General features: G+C 35.9%; 1 protein-coding gene across 2 annotated transcripts; it reads right to left on the bottom strand.

Annotated features, from left to right (window-relative positions):
- Positions 1–23: 23 nt before the first annotated feature.
- LOC135640254 (uncharacterized) lies at positions 24–8,131 on the bottom strand. Of its 2 annotated transcripts, none has more exons than XM_065154528.1 (13): positions 7,903–8,131; positions 7,554–7,663; positions 7,342–7,454; positions 6,604–6,633; positions 6,383–6,525; positions 5,608–5,784; positions 5,397–5,460; positions 5,188–5,295; positions 4,591–4,744; positions 3,112–3,201; positions 1,165–1,220; positions 795–852; positions 24–607 (listed from the first exon to the last, which is right to left on the bottom strand). In XM_065154528.1, exons 2-13 carry the CDS (start codon positions 7,633–7,635, stop codon positions 312–314), a joined length of 1,371 nt encoding a protein of 456 aa, XP_065010600.1. In that variant the 5' UTR covers positions 7,636–7,663; positions 7,903–8,131; the 3' UTR covers positions 24–311. The 2 variants fall into 2 exon arrangements, with proteins under 2 accessions (XP_065010600.1, XP_065010601.1); XM_065154529.1 differs by having other exon boundaries at positions 24–550.
- Positions 8,132–14,507: the final 6,376 nt, after the last annotated feature.

The raw sequence follows: 14,507 nt of genomic DNA, 5'->3' as shown, positions 1-14,507 counted from the left end.
TCAGTTTGCCTACAAATGACTCATGGAGAATCAAATTTCTAATTGCATATAACTATTACAATTTTCTTGGTAGTCTTCGGGTATAACTACCAAAATTCTAATTGCATATAACTATTTTAACATTAATTTTACCTTCGAAACCACTATTCTAACATCTTTGTGCGATGCAATAGCACAAACAAATTCTCAAAGAATCCATAAGCCTTTATCTGATTAGCTCTTCAAATTCTAAAACACTCTTTTAAAAAATTATGGAATTATCACCGACTCACCCATCCTTCACCGCAACTTTCTTGATGGCCATGCCTCCTTCATGGCAAAATCTTCTTGCTCTGTTTCTGCTTGAGCCTCTTGCTGTGCTCATCTGATGATTTTTCCTGTTTGAGAGGAGGCAAGACACTATTGACTTCAGATTCAGCTTGACTTAATACATGGGCTCCACTTGTTTCATCATCGTATTGGTCGCTAGTCTTCCTTTTCTTCTTGACTTTGCCAACTCTCTTCCTTTTAGATGCTTTCTCACCGCTAGAGATTGGCAATTCATCATTATCTACAGTTTCAGTATCATCCCATACTTGTAGATCAGCTTGTTGATCACAAGTATTGCCTTCGGAACATGTTTAACAAGAATTTTGAGACGTTATCAAAAATTTGAAATAGGTCAATCAAGTTATATGTACTAATATCACATTCATTTCCAATGTGGATCTACCGAAGTATCAAGTTGTATAGAGCCATAGAGCATGTAAATGTGAATTTGGAGCGTCAAATCCAAATTGTTAAATAAGTAATACCTTCGTCTGAGAAATGTGAATCGATCACCACATTTGTTAGATGTTGCTTGAGGAAAACCTATTAAAAAAAGAAATATACTCAATGATAGGTTTATACAAACCAAAAAAGAAAAGGTGAACTGTTTGCAAGCACAAGTTCTTGAACCTATGCATTCCTCTACAATATGCATCCAGTTACCCCAGTATAACCTATAAATTAATGGGCTTTACATGAAACATGAATCTAAACCAAGAGGAAGAACTAACTTGCAAAACACTACCAAACTTAAATTCCCTTCTTTAAAAATGTTCTATTATATGTAAGCCAATGGATACTGAAAATTTTGTTGAAGCAAGATCCATTTATGAACTGATAGTAGTTATAGCATACCGCAGATAGAAGTTGTCTCGTCTTTGCATCCCACACACGCAAATAGCTGTCCAATCCTATAAACCAATATCATCATTAAGCATGACCATATAAACCTATGACCAAAACACTAATGTATAATGTGGCGAGTAAAGAACTAAGGCTTCCACAAAAGCATAGTTTGGCATATTGCTTGTGAAGACATGACATATGAAATTAAAAATATTTCATGCTTAACTATAGTTTTACCAAAAAAAACTCATAGCAAGAATATATATTACAGTTTCAAACATGACAAGAAATTTCAGTCAAAGCTCTAGGACCAGCAAAATAAGAGAAAAAGATTCTCTTTCGCAAGGTTCGCAATGGGCTCGGTACCGGTACGGTACGGTATACCGCTCGGTACACCCAGGTGTACCGAGCGGTATATACAGTACTGCTACAGTACCGGACCGGTAACAGGCGGTCCACGTACAGGAAGCCTGTCGGACCGGTACGTACCGCCCGTACCGGGCAGTACGGACCGGTACTGCAAACCATGCTCTTTCGTCTTCCACGTTCAAAATTATAGTTAACATTTAGTAAAAAGTAAACTTGAATTTGCAAGGTACAAGTCACCACAAACAAGTATCCCAAAGTATGGCAGTACACTTTTCAGAATGTATCATCTTTTTAAATTACCAACAAGAGAACTTCCAAAACAACACATTCAAATATTACAAATGATGTCCATCTGATGAGTCTATTGAGGTGGGAACTACCTAAAACTTGATGATGCTTACTGCTACCATTGATATATTTTCTTCAATAAAATCTGTCAACATGACATAGCTAGAAATGAGAATTTCACATTAGGCCTGTGGTGTACAGCCCCAATGGTTAATCCAATCAGATTGGGGATTGGGTCAAGGTCGATGTCAGACCCAGGGTTGGGTTATAATTGTTCAAAACTAATGAGGACCAGGACAAGAACAATATCACCTATCCCCATCCCCATCTCAAGCCTCCCCCATCCTTCTCCACGTATCCGACCGCACCAGAAAAAAAACCCCAGCAACATCATATAAGTAATTTCCCTACTATCTTGTTAATATAATTAAAGAATATATCAATAGTAGAAAATGTATTCATAAGTTATGAGATAACAGCTACATCAATCTTTGTTGGGTCAGAGATGGTACTAAGTTTATGAACCCGAGTCAAAGATGAGGCAGGGTCAGGGGACATGGCTCAATCCAATTCAACTGGGTCGGGTTTGAACAGATTTGACAGGGAAACAGACATAATCACGGTTGAATTGGGGTACAATTTTCCAAAACCGATTTAAGTCCAAGACAAGAACAGATATCACCTAACCCAACCACAAGCCTGCCTGCACCATCCCATCTCACCCCAATGGAAAAAATGAACCCCCTACTATCTTGCAAATATAACTGAAGCATATGACAATAATAATACATGTATTCTCATAGGAAATTCATACAGTGGTAAGACAGCTAGTACCATTAATTTTTTGTGTGGGTCAGGGATGGTAATAAATTTATAAACCCGAGTCGAAGATGAGCAGGATGAGGGCCGTATGTTAGACATAACACTCTGGTTTTCATTAGAAACACAAACAGAAGGATGTTTATCTTTAACAAAGTTGATTGTAAAATAACTTCCAACAAACCATGAAAAGTGTGTCAAACATTGACCTTCAAGATGAAACAGTATGCACCCAGTGATTTCTCTTGAAATGGAGGATCGTTACTCAATAAATCAAAGAACAATAGAAAGCTTGAAAAGTTACATTAAATGAAAACCAGCAAATATATTAAATTTGGTATATCTGAGTTATAAACTAAAAACTTCCAACATCGAACACTATTCTTTTTCCTTTTTTTCGAGGAAACAAAACACTATTTTGTGCCATGGTAGAAGTAAAGTTGACTGAATATGTTGAATTAACAGTATACAACTTCTTACCACAAGATGCTATCACAGGAAATTCTGGATGTCTCGCTATAGATCTGATGCTTCCAGAGCACTTACCAATAAAGCATCCCATCAATTTTCCTGAAAAGAAGGAAATCAACTGCCATCTAGTCAACATCAGGAGTTAGTTCTAAATATTAGTAACCCTGAATCACTTGAATCACCAGGGGTCAATTCATCATTGATAGAAGCTAATTATTAATTGTCTAACAGGTGATACAAATGTTAAACCATTACAAGAAAACTCAGATATTTCAAAATCAAAAGCATCAGAATAACGGTAAATACTACAATTCAAAAAACTAAAATGAATGGTACTACCCAATACTTTAACAACACTAGGAATTTGAATTGTTAAATAAGATTTTTCAGCTATAAGCATGTCCTAGCTTCAAGCTCACATTGGAAAAATCTACTCAGTTAATTAGATGAAATATTATTACTTGAACTGAGTTAATAACAGAAAATATAAGTTCCAGGTGAGTCAAGCTAGTTCCGTCTCTGATAATGAGCTCACTTCATTCACATTCTTTGGACCAAATCCTTAATCCAAGAGCACAGGTCACCAAAAATGTAAACATAAAGCATGAACTTCTCAGAAATGACAGAAAGCATTACTGCACAAAAAACAGGAGGATGACTACTTACCGCACATAGTTAAGAATAGTTGAGCCAGTTCATTGACAATGAAAAGAAATTAGAAGATCATGTAATCAACTGAGAAAACTATGTAATATAGAAGTTAGCATAATTTCCTTTATGCATACCATACCTGCAACACATGTCGCATTCAAACCTTTAGTTTCCTTGTTGGAACTGACTATTCCTGGTTCTATATTCTTAATTCATGTTGAGTCAAACTTTTTTTACGATTTCATAAAGGCCTTCAACATCAGCTGATTGCTTCTAAAATTGCTTATGATGTAGCCACATATATTGTCTGACATAAAACTGGTTGAAAGAATTTTCTGTTCTACTGAAAGTTTAACTCCAACAATTTGACCATAAAGGAATAACAAGTTGAGGTTCATCGGACAGCCCAAAAACTAAAAAGGTTTTATCGATGAAATAAAATAAGAAACCGAGATAATTTTGTCCATTATGGTAATAGGACTTAGTTTATTATGGGAGTAGGAACAAGTAGCTAGACATCTGATAAATGTCTATAAGAATCAAAGAGTCTTAGATATGAGATGATAACTAAACGGCAATCAGAGAAAGGATCTGATCAAGAAATTATATCCACAAAAAAAGAAAACAAAAGAGAAATAAACAAAACAGCTAAATATAATTAACAATGTAGTTGCACAGTGACCTTGTAGAACTATGACTTTCACCAGTTCACATACATGAAATTTCAAAATCATGAAATTATGATCATAAAAAACAACAAACAAAAGAGGATGAATGAATCAGGTAAATAAATTAAAGCATAGCCGCGTGGTGTACATGTAGAACTATGACTTTTACCTGTTCTCATATCAAATGAAGCAAGATCCCCAGAACCATTGCCTACATAGACTGTATAGCCATCTAGATCTTCACAAACTGCTTTAATTGGAGAATCTCTAAAGTCGACTGAAATTACAGGTCTCCTCTGTGCTGAAGTATCATAAAGACGAACCTATCACAAGATATAATTTTTAACAAATAAGAGAATAACAGCATACTGGTCATTAGAATCTCATGCGGACTGAGTAATTAGTTTACATCATTTTCTCAACTTCTAAAGCAATGGGTCAAGAACTATTAACCATATACAAAAGATTCATTAACCAGGATAGACCATATGGTCAAGAATATTTCAACATTAATCAATAAACAGAAGAAACCTATTTATTAACTACAAGTTGGTTAACACTCCAAATGTGCAAGCAGTATTTGTAAAAAAGTTTGGTCAGGCACTGTTATCATAAAATCAAACTTAAGACTTTCAAATGTATCCTCGATCTCATGGCAACAATTGCAAAAGTTGTCGAAAGACTTACAATAAAAGTTATACTCCCAACTATTAGCATTTTCTAGCTTGTAAGCTACAACTAGTAAACATATTTCATAGTGCCATACCTGATGATTGTTCGTGCCAGCCACAACTTTTCTATGGTCATCTTCACTCAGAAAAGTTGCAGCAGTAAACCAAGTTGGAGAGAATATACCAAGTCTATTAGAAGGAGGCTACAAAAGACAAAGAGCAAACCGATAGAATCTTCATAATCAAAATACAAATAGACCAGAAACTCTCATTAAATTGCACTAATAAGAATGAAGTGACTCACAGATTTTGCACTCCAGATCTTACTGCATTTTCCAAGATCCCACATGTTCAATTCAATGCCCTTCCTGAGAGAAAAGAAAACACAAATTAAAGTACTAGGCCAAAATTAGGCAATATAACAACCTTTCAAATTTTTATTAAAGAGGCTGTCACCCATGAATATAATTGCAACAAACTCATATACGTTTCTTTAACAGCTTACAGAAACTTACCCTCCAAATAAGGCATAATTCTCACTTTTATCCACTGAAGAACATATTATTTTACCAGAAGAGCATACATTCCATGTAATATGAGAAGCAGTAGTTGAGTTTTCTGGCGCATCACTGACGGGAATGGACCTCAAGCAAGCATTACCCTTTTCCAGACAGGTAAGTAATGAAACTGACCTGAAAAACATAAGGATTGAATGAATATAAGAATGTGCATGCAATTCGAGATCACAACTAAAGTTTATAAGTAACAGTACCACCATGAACTAAATTTTACTCAATAGATGTACAGAATTTCCATTCTTGCATACCGATGCATGCATATGCAAAATAATTGTGAATATACGTCAGCTAGTTCTCCTCTCTTCTAGTTCTAATATAACTTTCTTTGTCCACAAAGCTTTGCTCTTGAATCACTAGATAAACCTTCGTATTAAGTTTCACTATCTATATACATTGGAACCTCAGGATGTCAAAGATAGGAGTATGTGCTGAAAGCAAGAATAATCTATCTGAACTTTTTTATTCAATATCCTGCAGATACATATGCCTGCAGCAGTCTTTTAAACATGATAGTATCATAGGTTTGACCCTCTAAATGCCAATTGGGCAGGTGCTAAAATTTTAATTCAACCATCTGTGATACTCTTTCACATGAACAAGTTTCTACAGAATATATCTTAGGTACAGCAGATTGGTAAAATGTTCGGATACAAGTTCAAAAAAACTGCTACATCTGCTATGAGCTATGAACTATGGCATTTATTTATGTTACCTTGATGGAACATCAATTCCTTTAGTTTTGAAGAGATGCAATCCAACAACACGATCATCATTAAGAGAGCCATCCAGTGATAAGGGTTGATCGATCTTAGTGATGCCCAAAGCCTCTCCATTAATAGGATTTAGACACTCAACCTGGAATTCATAAAATTTCCCATGTTTCAACAACCTAGAAAAAGAGGGTTTTCTCTTGTTTCATATATGATAACTTACCAAACCATTCTTGCGAGCAACAGCCAAAAGCTGCAAAGAACAGCAAACAATTTACAAGTGTCATCTATAGAAGGTAGAAGAATATTTTACATGTCGAACTGTTATGAGATAAAAGATATAATTATACTAGAGTAACATATAAGAATTTCCAAACAAATGAAAGAAAGGTGGAAACACATCTTTAGTGATTACATGCCAATCCAAGAATGTGAAATAGAATGTGACATTATAGTCAACAGAATTCGCAAATCCACAACAGGGTTCCAATGAATTACAAAACTTCCTTATAGGAATTGATCCTAGATCTCAAACTAATCGTGAATAATCACATTAAAGTTCGTATAATACTTAGGAATGCCTGTCCACCGTAATCAAACTCTAAAATCTTTGAACATACACTTTTCTTTTGTAATGTTAAACCACCATATCTCCATTAATCATCCATATTAAACTTTCAAGCTGGAAAGTGAAGGCACAAAATAGGTTTCTGCTTATTTAAGAAAGAAGAACATAACATGAATATTAGCTTCAAACTAGTGAAGCTTTCATTAATATTCAAGAGAAACTAATAAGATTGATTTCTGGTTTACTTCAAAACTACCAAGAAGCCATGAAGATCCAAAAGGAGACTAACATAAGCTTTGATTTGGTTGTTTACCTCCCATTAAGTAGTTAAGATTGTCATAGCATTCATTTATGTATAATAACTCATATCCGACAAAGAATGTGATAACAAACCGGATCAGTTTTGCGATCAGAATAAGAAGCAGCAAGAACACAAGATGAAGCATCTGGCTGCCCCCATGTTTCTACCACCTTTGGAATTCCAGTCTTTCCATGAGCTTCAACAACTGAAAACTCATTGCAATATCACATCATGAGTTGTAATTAAGAAATGCATGCCATGTAGGCCATTCAAGAAAGAGTAATGTTTAAGCAACAACGACCACCTTTTACAAGACCGAGCACGTCAGTCGTCAAGGCTCTCAAAGGTGGGCATCCGGGGCACTCCAATGCACTTGTCCGTGGCATCTTCTTGAAACCTTTTAGCGCCTCAAAACTTCACCGAAATTATAAATTTCACCAGTAAGTAAAAGCAAAACAATTAACCGATCAATAGAACACACAAGAATAACAAAGCAATTAAGGTGTAGGGGCTGCAAAATCTTGTGCTGTGGAATCTCCAAAGAGAGGTAGGTAGAAAAAGATCAATCAATGTCCCAAATATTGCAAGTTTCAAACATACTTATGGGAAGGAGAAAAAAAAAGACAAAAGATCTATATCGCCGGCGACCATACCGATCTTTGGGAGGGATCTAGTACCGGATCTTGACAAGAGCCGAACTCGAGGGGAGAACGTAGGAGTCCGCTCGGTCAGAGATCAACAACTAGATTTGGCTGGTCTCAGGAGGCGTCCGGCCAGGGCGATCTACGCTCGCTCGGCGCCCCTTAACCAGCGGCATAAAGAAACACAGATGCCGGACGACGGGAGGGCTGACGGTTAGGGTTCTTGACTAACGAGTGCGACGCCGGACTGTGCTTTATATAGAAAGAGCACTAACGGGTGCGAGTCGGGCTTAAAATCTGATCTCGGTCCAATCGCGCATTGGTTCCATCCGCGTAACTAACGTTCGCCTCCCATCGTTGGAAGCTTTTAATAACAATACTGACTCAATTGAACATATTACTGATTTCTATATTTGGATGTCTTTTTACGATAATTTAAATATTATGATGTGATATACATTCATGACAACATTGAGGGCTTAGCACGGGAGTGGTACACTAACTTAAAATTTCTCTAGATCGACTCCTTCACTCGACTTATAAAAGAGTTCGAATTCTACTTGAGAATATACACCCGATACCATTAGCATTGATGTTGCCCAGACTCAAGCAAGGGGAGAAAGAGATACTCTTTGACTTTGTTGCTTGATTCTATCATGTCCCTAAATTTAATTCTTATTCATGAACCTAACTCAAAATTGATAATCTTATAATTCAACAAACAATCCAGGATCCAAACATAAATTTGAGGCCACTAAAAAAATATTCTAAGTCAAAATTTACCTCTACAATCCACAATTCATAAAACCCGTACAGTTTATAATCATACATCATATCACTTAATGATTCATAAAATAAAAAACCAGCTCGACTAAACCATAATCACATCATAAATCCATAGTTGTGGAAATCTACACAATCACAAAACCAACATACACCACATGTTTATATCATTACACAATTTAAACTTAACATTCCCAACAATCTCGATATAAGAGGTACTTTTCAAACATTTACAAGATACATCAATCTAGATTTGTTATTAATATTTCATTACATACAAAATGTATTTATAGATCAACCACCTTTCAACTATGAAAGATTTGGCCCAAAAATCTTCTAGCTTTTCACTGCCTTAACCCAATTTAAACATTTTAGCGAGCAACAAGCTATCCTAAAAAAATTATATAACAACGGAGTGAGCATATAAGGCTCAACAAGTAACTAACATATCCATGACAAAGAGAACGGTTTAAAACAAATATGGTTTCAAAATATAAGGCAATGATACAAGAGTTCAAAGATAGCCACTCGTCGAATACAAAATTATAATGTCGTATCGTTCGAAGCATATTTTATTTATAACAATAGAGTAAGGCTAATTGGAGCATATCATTAGCATAAGGAGCATATCCATGACATAAAAAATATTTCAAAGCATATCAAAGAACAAATATGAAATAGAAGCTTAAATGACACATATGATGTCACATTCATTTCATTCTTATCCAAAGCATGCATAGAATACATATAACCAAAGCTTTGGATATCATGTCAAGAAGTGAAATATGATTATAATATAATATGGTTCATCCATTTCTGAATGACTATCAAACATAAGTCTTCCACGTTTGGGAGCTCCATCCACCCATGTATGAGTGAAGTCATAGGGGGCCAGTAGAGCATCGCAGGCTCTAAACATAACTCATTTTACTATTTCTGACAAATGTTCATATTTAACCTGCAAACACCGAAGTACAAAAGTATAGTGAACAATAAAATTGAGACATATCATAAACACATGCAAAACAACGGAATGCATGTGCCTATATGAAACATTGCGATACAAACATGAACTTTATGTAATAAAATCAAGTATACAAATAATTAAAGAATAAGAGTATATAGAAATTTAAGATAATAATATAAAGCTCAACTGATTTTTATTGAAATCAATTTCCTAAAGCGAAGAAACAAGAAGAGGCAAAATCGACCAAAGCTCAATTCTGGTATAATATGAGAGGCACATTGTATGAATTATTTAGATAATCAATTCTGCTCTAATTTATACAAAATAGGTGTCATTCGAAATATGTGTCAATCTAGTTTTAGTAAATCAAGTTTTGCATGAATTGGAGTTTACAATAGGGAGTTACAAATAATTTCATAGTAAAAGGTCTAAAAACATTAGCTCTGTTTTACTGAATCCACAAGGTCAAAGAAAATAAATGTTTTTAGTTTGCATTTGTATTCCAAAAATTTCAAATTAGGTAAGCATAGAAAGAGTCTAGTTTCCAATAAATCATACTTTACATAAATCTGAGTTCGTAGTAGAAATTTATAAGCAATTAAGTAACAAAAGTTCAGAAATTACAGTTAGACATTTAAACTCCAAATCATTCAATCTAGATATCATAATAAAGGTCTTTGAGTCTACTTTCAAATGTATTAGGCTTTGCCTAAATCAGAGTTTAGTACTAAAAGTTAGGTCCAAAACAATGCATAGAGGTCAGATTACCGAAAAATTATAGATTCATGGTTTTGTATCAAAATGAAAGAAATGTCCGGTGTTAAGCTGAAATATTTTAAATTATATAGAATTAAAATGAAAATAGATATTAGGATTTCTATGGGATAGGGTTAGAACACTTGTCTTAGAAAATTTTGATTCTCAAATGTGAGGAAATTAATGCAAAACCTTAAGTCAAGCTTCTTCTTCTTCTTCTTCTTCTTCTTCTTCTTCTTCTTCTTCTTCAATTCCTCTTCCATTCTTTTTTCAAACCCACACTACAGTAAGTATCCTTAAGTTTTCCTTTAATCTCTATCTAATTACTTGGGTTTGGCAAACAAGGTGGCAAGCATGCATGAAAGGGCTTATATGTCATCAATTGAATAAACATAAGTGGCACCATACTTATATTAGCTAGTGATACATGTCCTCCATATTTTTTTTAACTTAATATGAATCTTTGACAAATCATATCAATTTCTTAAGATTCACATTTACGTCTCTATCTATAAACTTCTAATATAAAATTATTTATCACACGTGTCATCACTCATGTGATTGGCTTACAAGACACATATGACTAGCATAATTTGATAGTATTTAATCATTAATAATTGGTCGTGAACCAAGTAGACGGGAGCTATGAAACTCGAGATAAGACCATGGCCAAGTACCTTATCGAGATGCAATAGTTAGTTTAAAGATTCTCCTGACTCAACATGTTGTGGGTCCCTCATGCAAAAAATACCGAAGCTAATGTGCTAGCCTCCATCCAATCTCTGAAGGAAGGCCAGTTAATAATAAAGACTTTGCTAACTTGAACCATCGGAAGGCACGATGTGGCTACGATCAAGGGGAACCAAGCTAGATCGATGAGATCTTACACTATAAGAGAGATATGACACTCATTACTAACCTTATAATAGCTTAGAGGGTCACGTTTAATCAAGCATGACATCAAGTCCAATAGGTCGACCATCTCCAAAGCTGTAAAGGGTAAAGGCTTCCTCTTTCATGGGTCCAATATCAATCGAGGCCTCTCCTCTTCCTAATCGAGCCTAGCTTGGACCTTCTTAGGGCATTGGTGCTATAGTCAAGGGAGGCTACATTTTTTTAATCAAATTCTTAGGCATGTCACCACTTTAAGGATGCAGGTTTTTCTCTGGTATAACCTTATATTTATTTTTTGGTCGATCATTACTGCCATGACGACTAGACCAATGTAGATCCAATGCCTCTATTGACGGCTCGTGGGCAACTGTTGGGACAGAGCAAGGCTTTGCTGCACTCGATGAAGAGTCGGGTTTCTTCCTTTTCAAAGTATGTAGGTTCATGCCTATATAGGGCCTAAATCACAAAGTTAAAGATTAAAAAGAAAAGTCAAGTAAAGCGAGGGAGGTTCAAGACATACCTCGAGGCTAAGACTCGCACTAATCAACCACTCCTTATCCATCTTTTAAACTATTTTGGAGGAAGAAAGTATTTCCTTAGTTGAAGTACTTAATCTGCCTCCTCATCTGATAGGAAAGGAGGGTAATTATCAATGTAATATACCGACCATGTGAAGTTAAACTCTTAGTCTTAACATAAGCTCGTAAGGAAGAAGTACTCATTCCAACCCTTATTGTTGGAAGGGGCACTACTAACCTTGAAACCCCCCTAAGTGGCTACATAGTAGCTATTTCTCCTCTTGCATGATAAAAAACAAGAGACAAAGAGGGTGTGGGTCGAAGTAATGTCGACACATCATCATTCCCCAATGAACACCATATGATAGTGTCATGAGTTGGGCGTCATTTGGAAAGGTTATATCTCCCATCATTGAATGCAGGACACTATTATTGCATGGAAAGGAAGATAAAATCTCACCTTAAAGGCATTACAAGATGGGTAGATAGACTAAGGAACAAGATCATAAGGGCACTAAATGGATCGGGAAAATTATAAATTGAATTCAACTGAGATACAATACTTAGTTTGTAGGTGATCTAAAAGAGGTATGTTCTTCCTAATCACAATCAAGAACTTCTCGTGGGTTCCAAGTCCCCAAGAACTCTTAGGTTCATGGGAGAGGCCCCTTCCAATGAAGAGGACCCGACCTTCTCCGCCCTCGGGCTATCCTAAGATGAAGTACAAACCTCGACCTACTGATGGCTAGAGGATTGAGAAGAACTTATACGAGAGAGGAGAGATATCCAAACCAGAGACAAAAGAATAGAACTGACATCGAGATGAAGGACTCAAAGACTTACTCATGTTGTCAAGAACTAAGGCGAGATGGGAGACGCTCCTAAGGAGGCTATAGGGGCGAAGTTGAGAGCCCTTGAGGCTCTGAAGACTTTGAACTTTGGAGGCTCAAATAGAGGAATAAGTCATATCCTGTATGGAAATGAGATTTATAAAAAAAGCTCCTTTTGCAATCAAGATAAGTGTCCCTTCGAGGGAAATCCATGAGAGACACTAATAGTAAAAGGATTCAAAATCTGCCACAATGAAGGGAGGACCCAAAATCTGTCATGATTGGGAAGGACTTCGAAATCCGTTATAGTCGAGGAAGGACTTGGAAATCCATTGTGGTAAAGGCATAGAGCCAAATATGCTCGAGGTGCATGAGTCGAAAAACTTAACCTGCATTAAGACAAATTTGCCATGACCGAGGTGTAAGGTCAAGTATGCTTGAGGCGTGCGAGTTGGGAAACCTAACTTGCATCAAAATAAATTCGCTACGATGATGTAGGGCCAAACATGCCTACGGCATGTGAGTTAGAAAACCTAACCCACACCAAGGTAAACTTATTATGAGAAAATCATATGGTGAAATATGCCCGCGATGTATGAGTTAGGGAAAATCAACCTCTGCCTACGGGTGCCTCCTTCATGCTACTGATGAACATGTTAGTAACAAGCCTATTAGGTGAATTGAATGTCGTGCTTTGGACCCTCTAACATGAGCCTTAAAGCATGCCTTAGGAGGATGAGGCAAATAGTAGGAAACTTGTTAGCAGTTAATCACTATCCAACACTTATCGCCACGTAGAGGTTGAAATGAAAAAGAAAAGGTCATAATCACTCTACATTTGTCTGCCTCGTGGATAATAGTCAAAAGGAGGCGGTTTGGGCTCATCTCCCCCATGTCGCCCATATGGATAAAACGTTAAATTAGGACATTAAGACAATTACATGTTGTCCCTTATATAGACAAAGTATAAAAACTAACTCCCGATGTTGTGCTGAGGGATTCTTTTTTCGAGAAAACCTCATACCTCATAAATGACATCAGACTAACTTAGACATCAAAGCTATCAGAGCGAAAAATTTTCTCTTGACAACGATCTTAGTATAGGTGGTGCCTTGGAAGCTCAATCGCCTGTCTTAGAGCTATCTCCAAGTCATCTCGGAGCCACTCAAAGAATCACATTGAATCACTTCGAACACTCCTACGTATTCCGATTTGAATCATGTCGGGTTGACTCAAACATCGATAAAACTTTTTTCTAACACCAATTAAATTTATTTATCATATTATACATATAACTTTTTATTTTTTATTAAATTAATCACGCCAAAGATCAATCGGTATAGATTTTATCATGGTTGTATCTAAAGAAATAAAACATGATGCCAAACCATTACATGTTAATTTTATTATTATTGTTTGAAACTTAATCACTCCAATTTAATGGTAAAGTTCGATTTAGAATAATAAATAAAATCAATGATGTTATCTATACGAGTATATATAATTTGATTGTTCCCACGGGACAATTTTAATTTAATTATTAATCACACTTTACTCATCTAATTGGTGGCTTTGTATCGAACAATGACTACTCTTGGTTGGTATACGTAAAATTGTAACTCGTTGTATGCACGTGTATTTTTTACCATGTGTAATTTTGCTGATCGCATTTATTCTACATCGACTATGATTTAGGGTGATTTCTGTTGCGTTGGGTCTAATTGAATCATCCGACCGGGAATGTCACGTGGATATCACGTGATAGTTACACATATGAGGACCCTCTCATCCCTTCCCTGTTGCGCCGACCTACCTCTCTCTCTCTCTCACACACACACATATATGAGTTTATATATATTCCGCCTATTG

Source organism: Musa acuminata, chromosome BXJ3-6, assembly GCF_036884655.1.
Source record: "Musa acuminata AAA Group cultivar baxijiao chromosome BXJ3-6, Cavendish_Baxijiao_AAA, whole genome shotgun sequence".
Taxonomy (NCBI): Eukaryota; Viridiplantae; Streptophyta; class Magnoliopsida; order Zingiberales; family Musaceae; genus Musa; species Musa acuminata.
This window is presented reverse-complemented; position numbering and strand designations above follow the sequence as displayed.

Bases quoted from the DNA above. Each gene is read 5' to 3' on its own strand.
- LOC135640254 (XM_065154528.1), bottom strand. From the start codon at position 7,635: ATGCCACGGACAAGTGCATTGGAGTGCCCCGGATGCCCACCTTTGAGA. The intron at 7,455-7,553 runs GTGGTCGTTGTT...ATGAGTTTTCAG, and splicing joins CGTGCTCGGTCTTGTAAAAG to TTGTTGAAGCTCATGGAAAG. The intron at 3,202-4,590 runs GTAAAAGTCATA...CCTTCTTTTCAG, and splicing joins TTCATTTGATATGAGAACAG to GAAAATTGATGGGATGCTTT.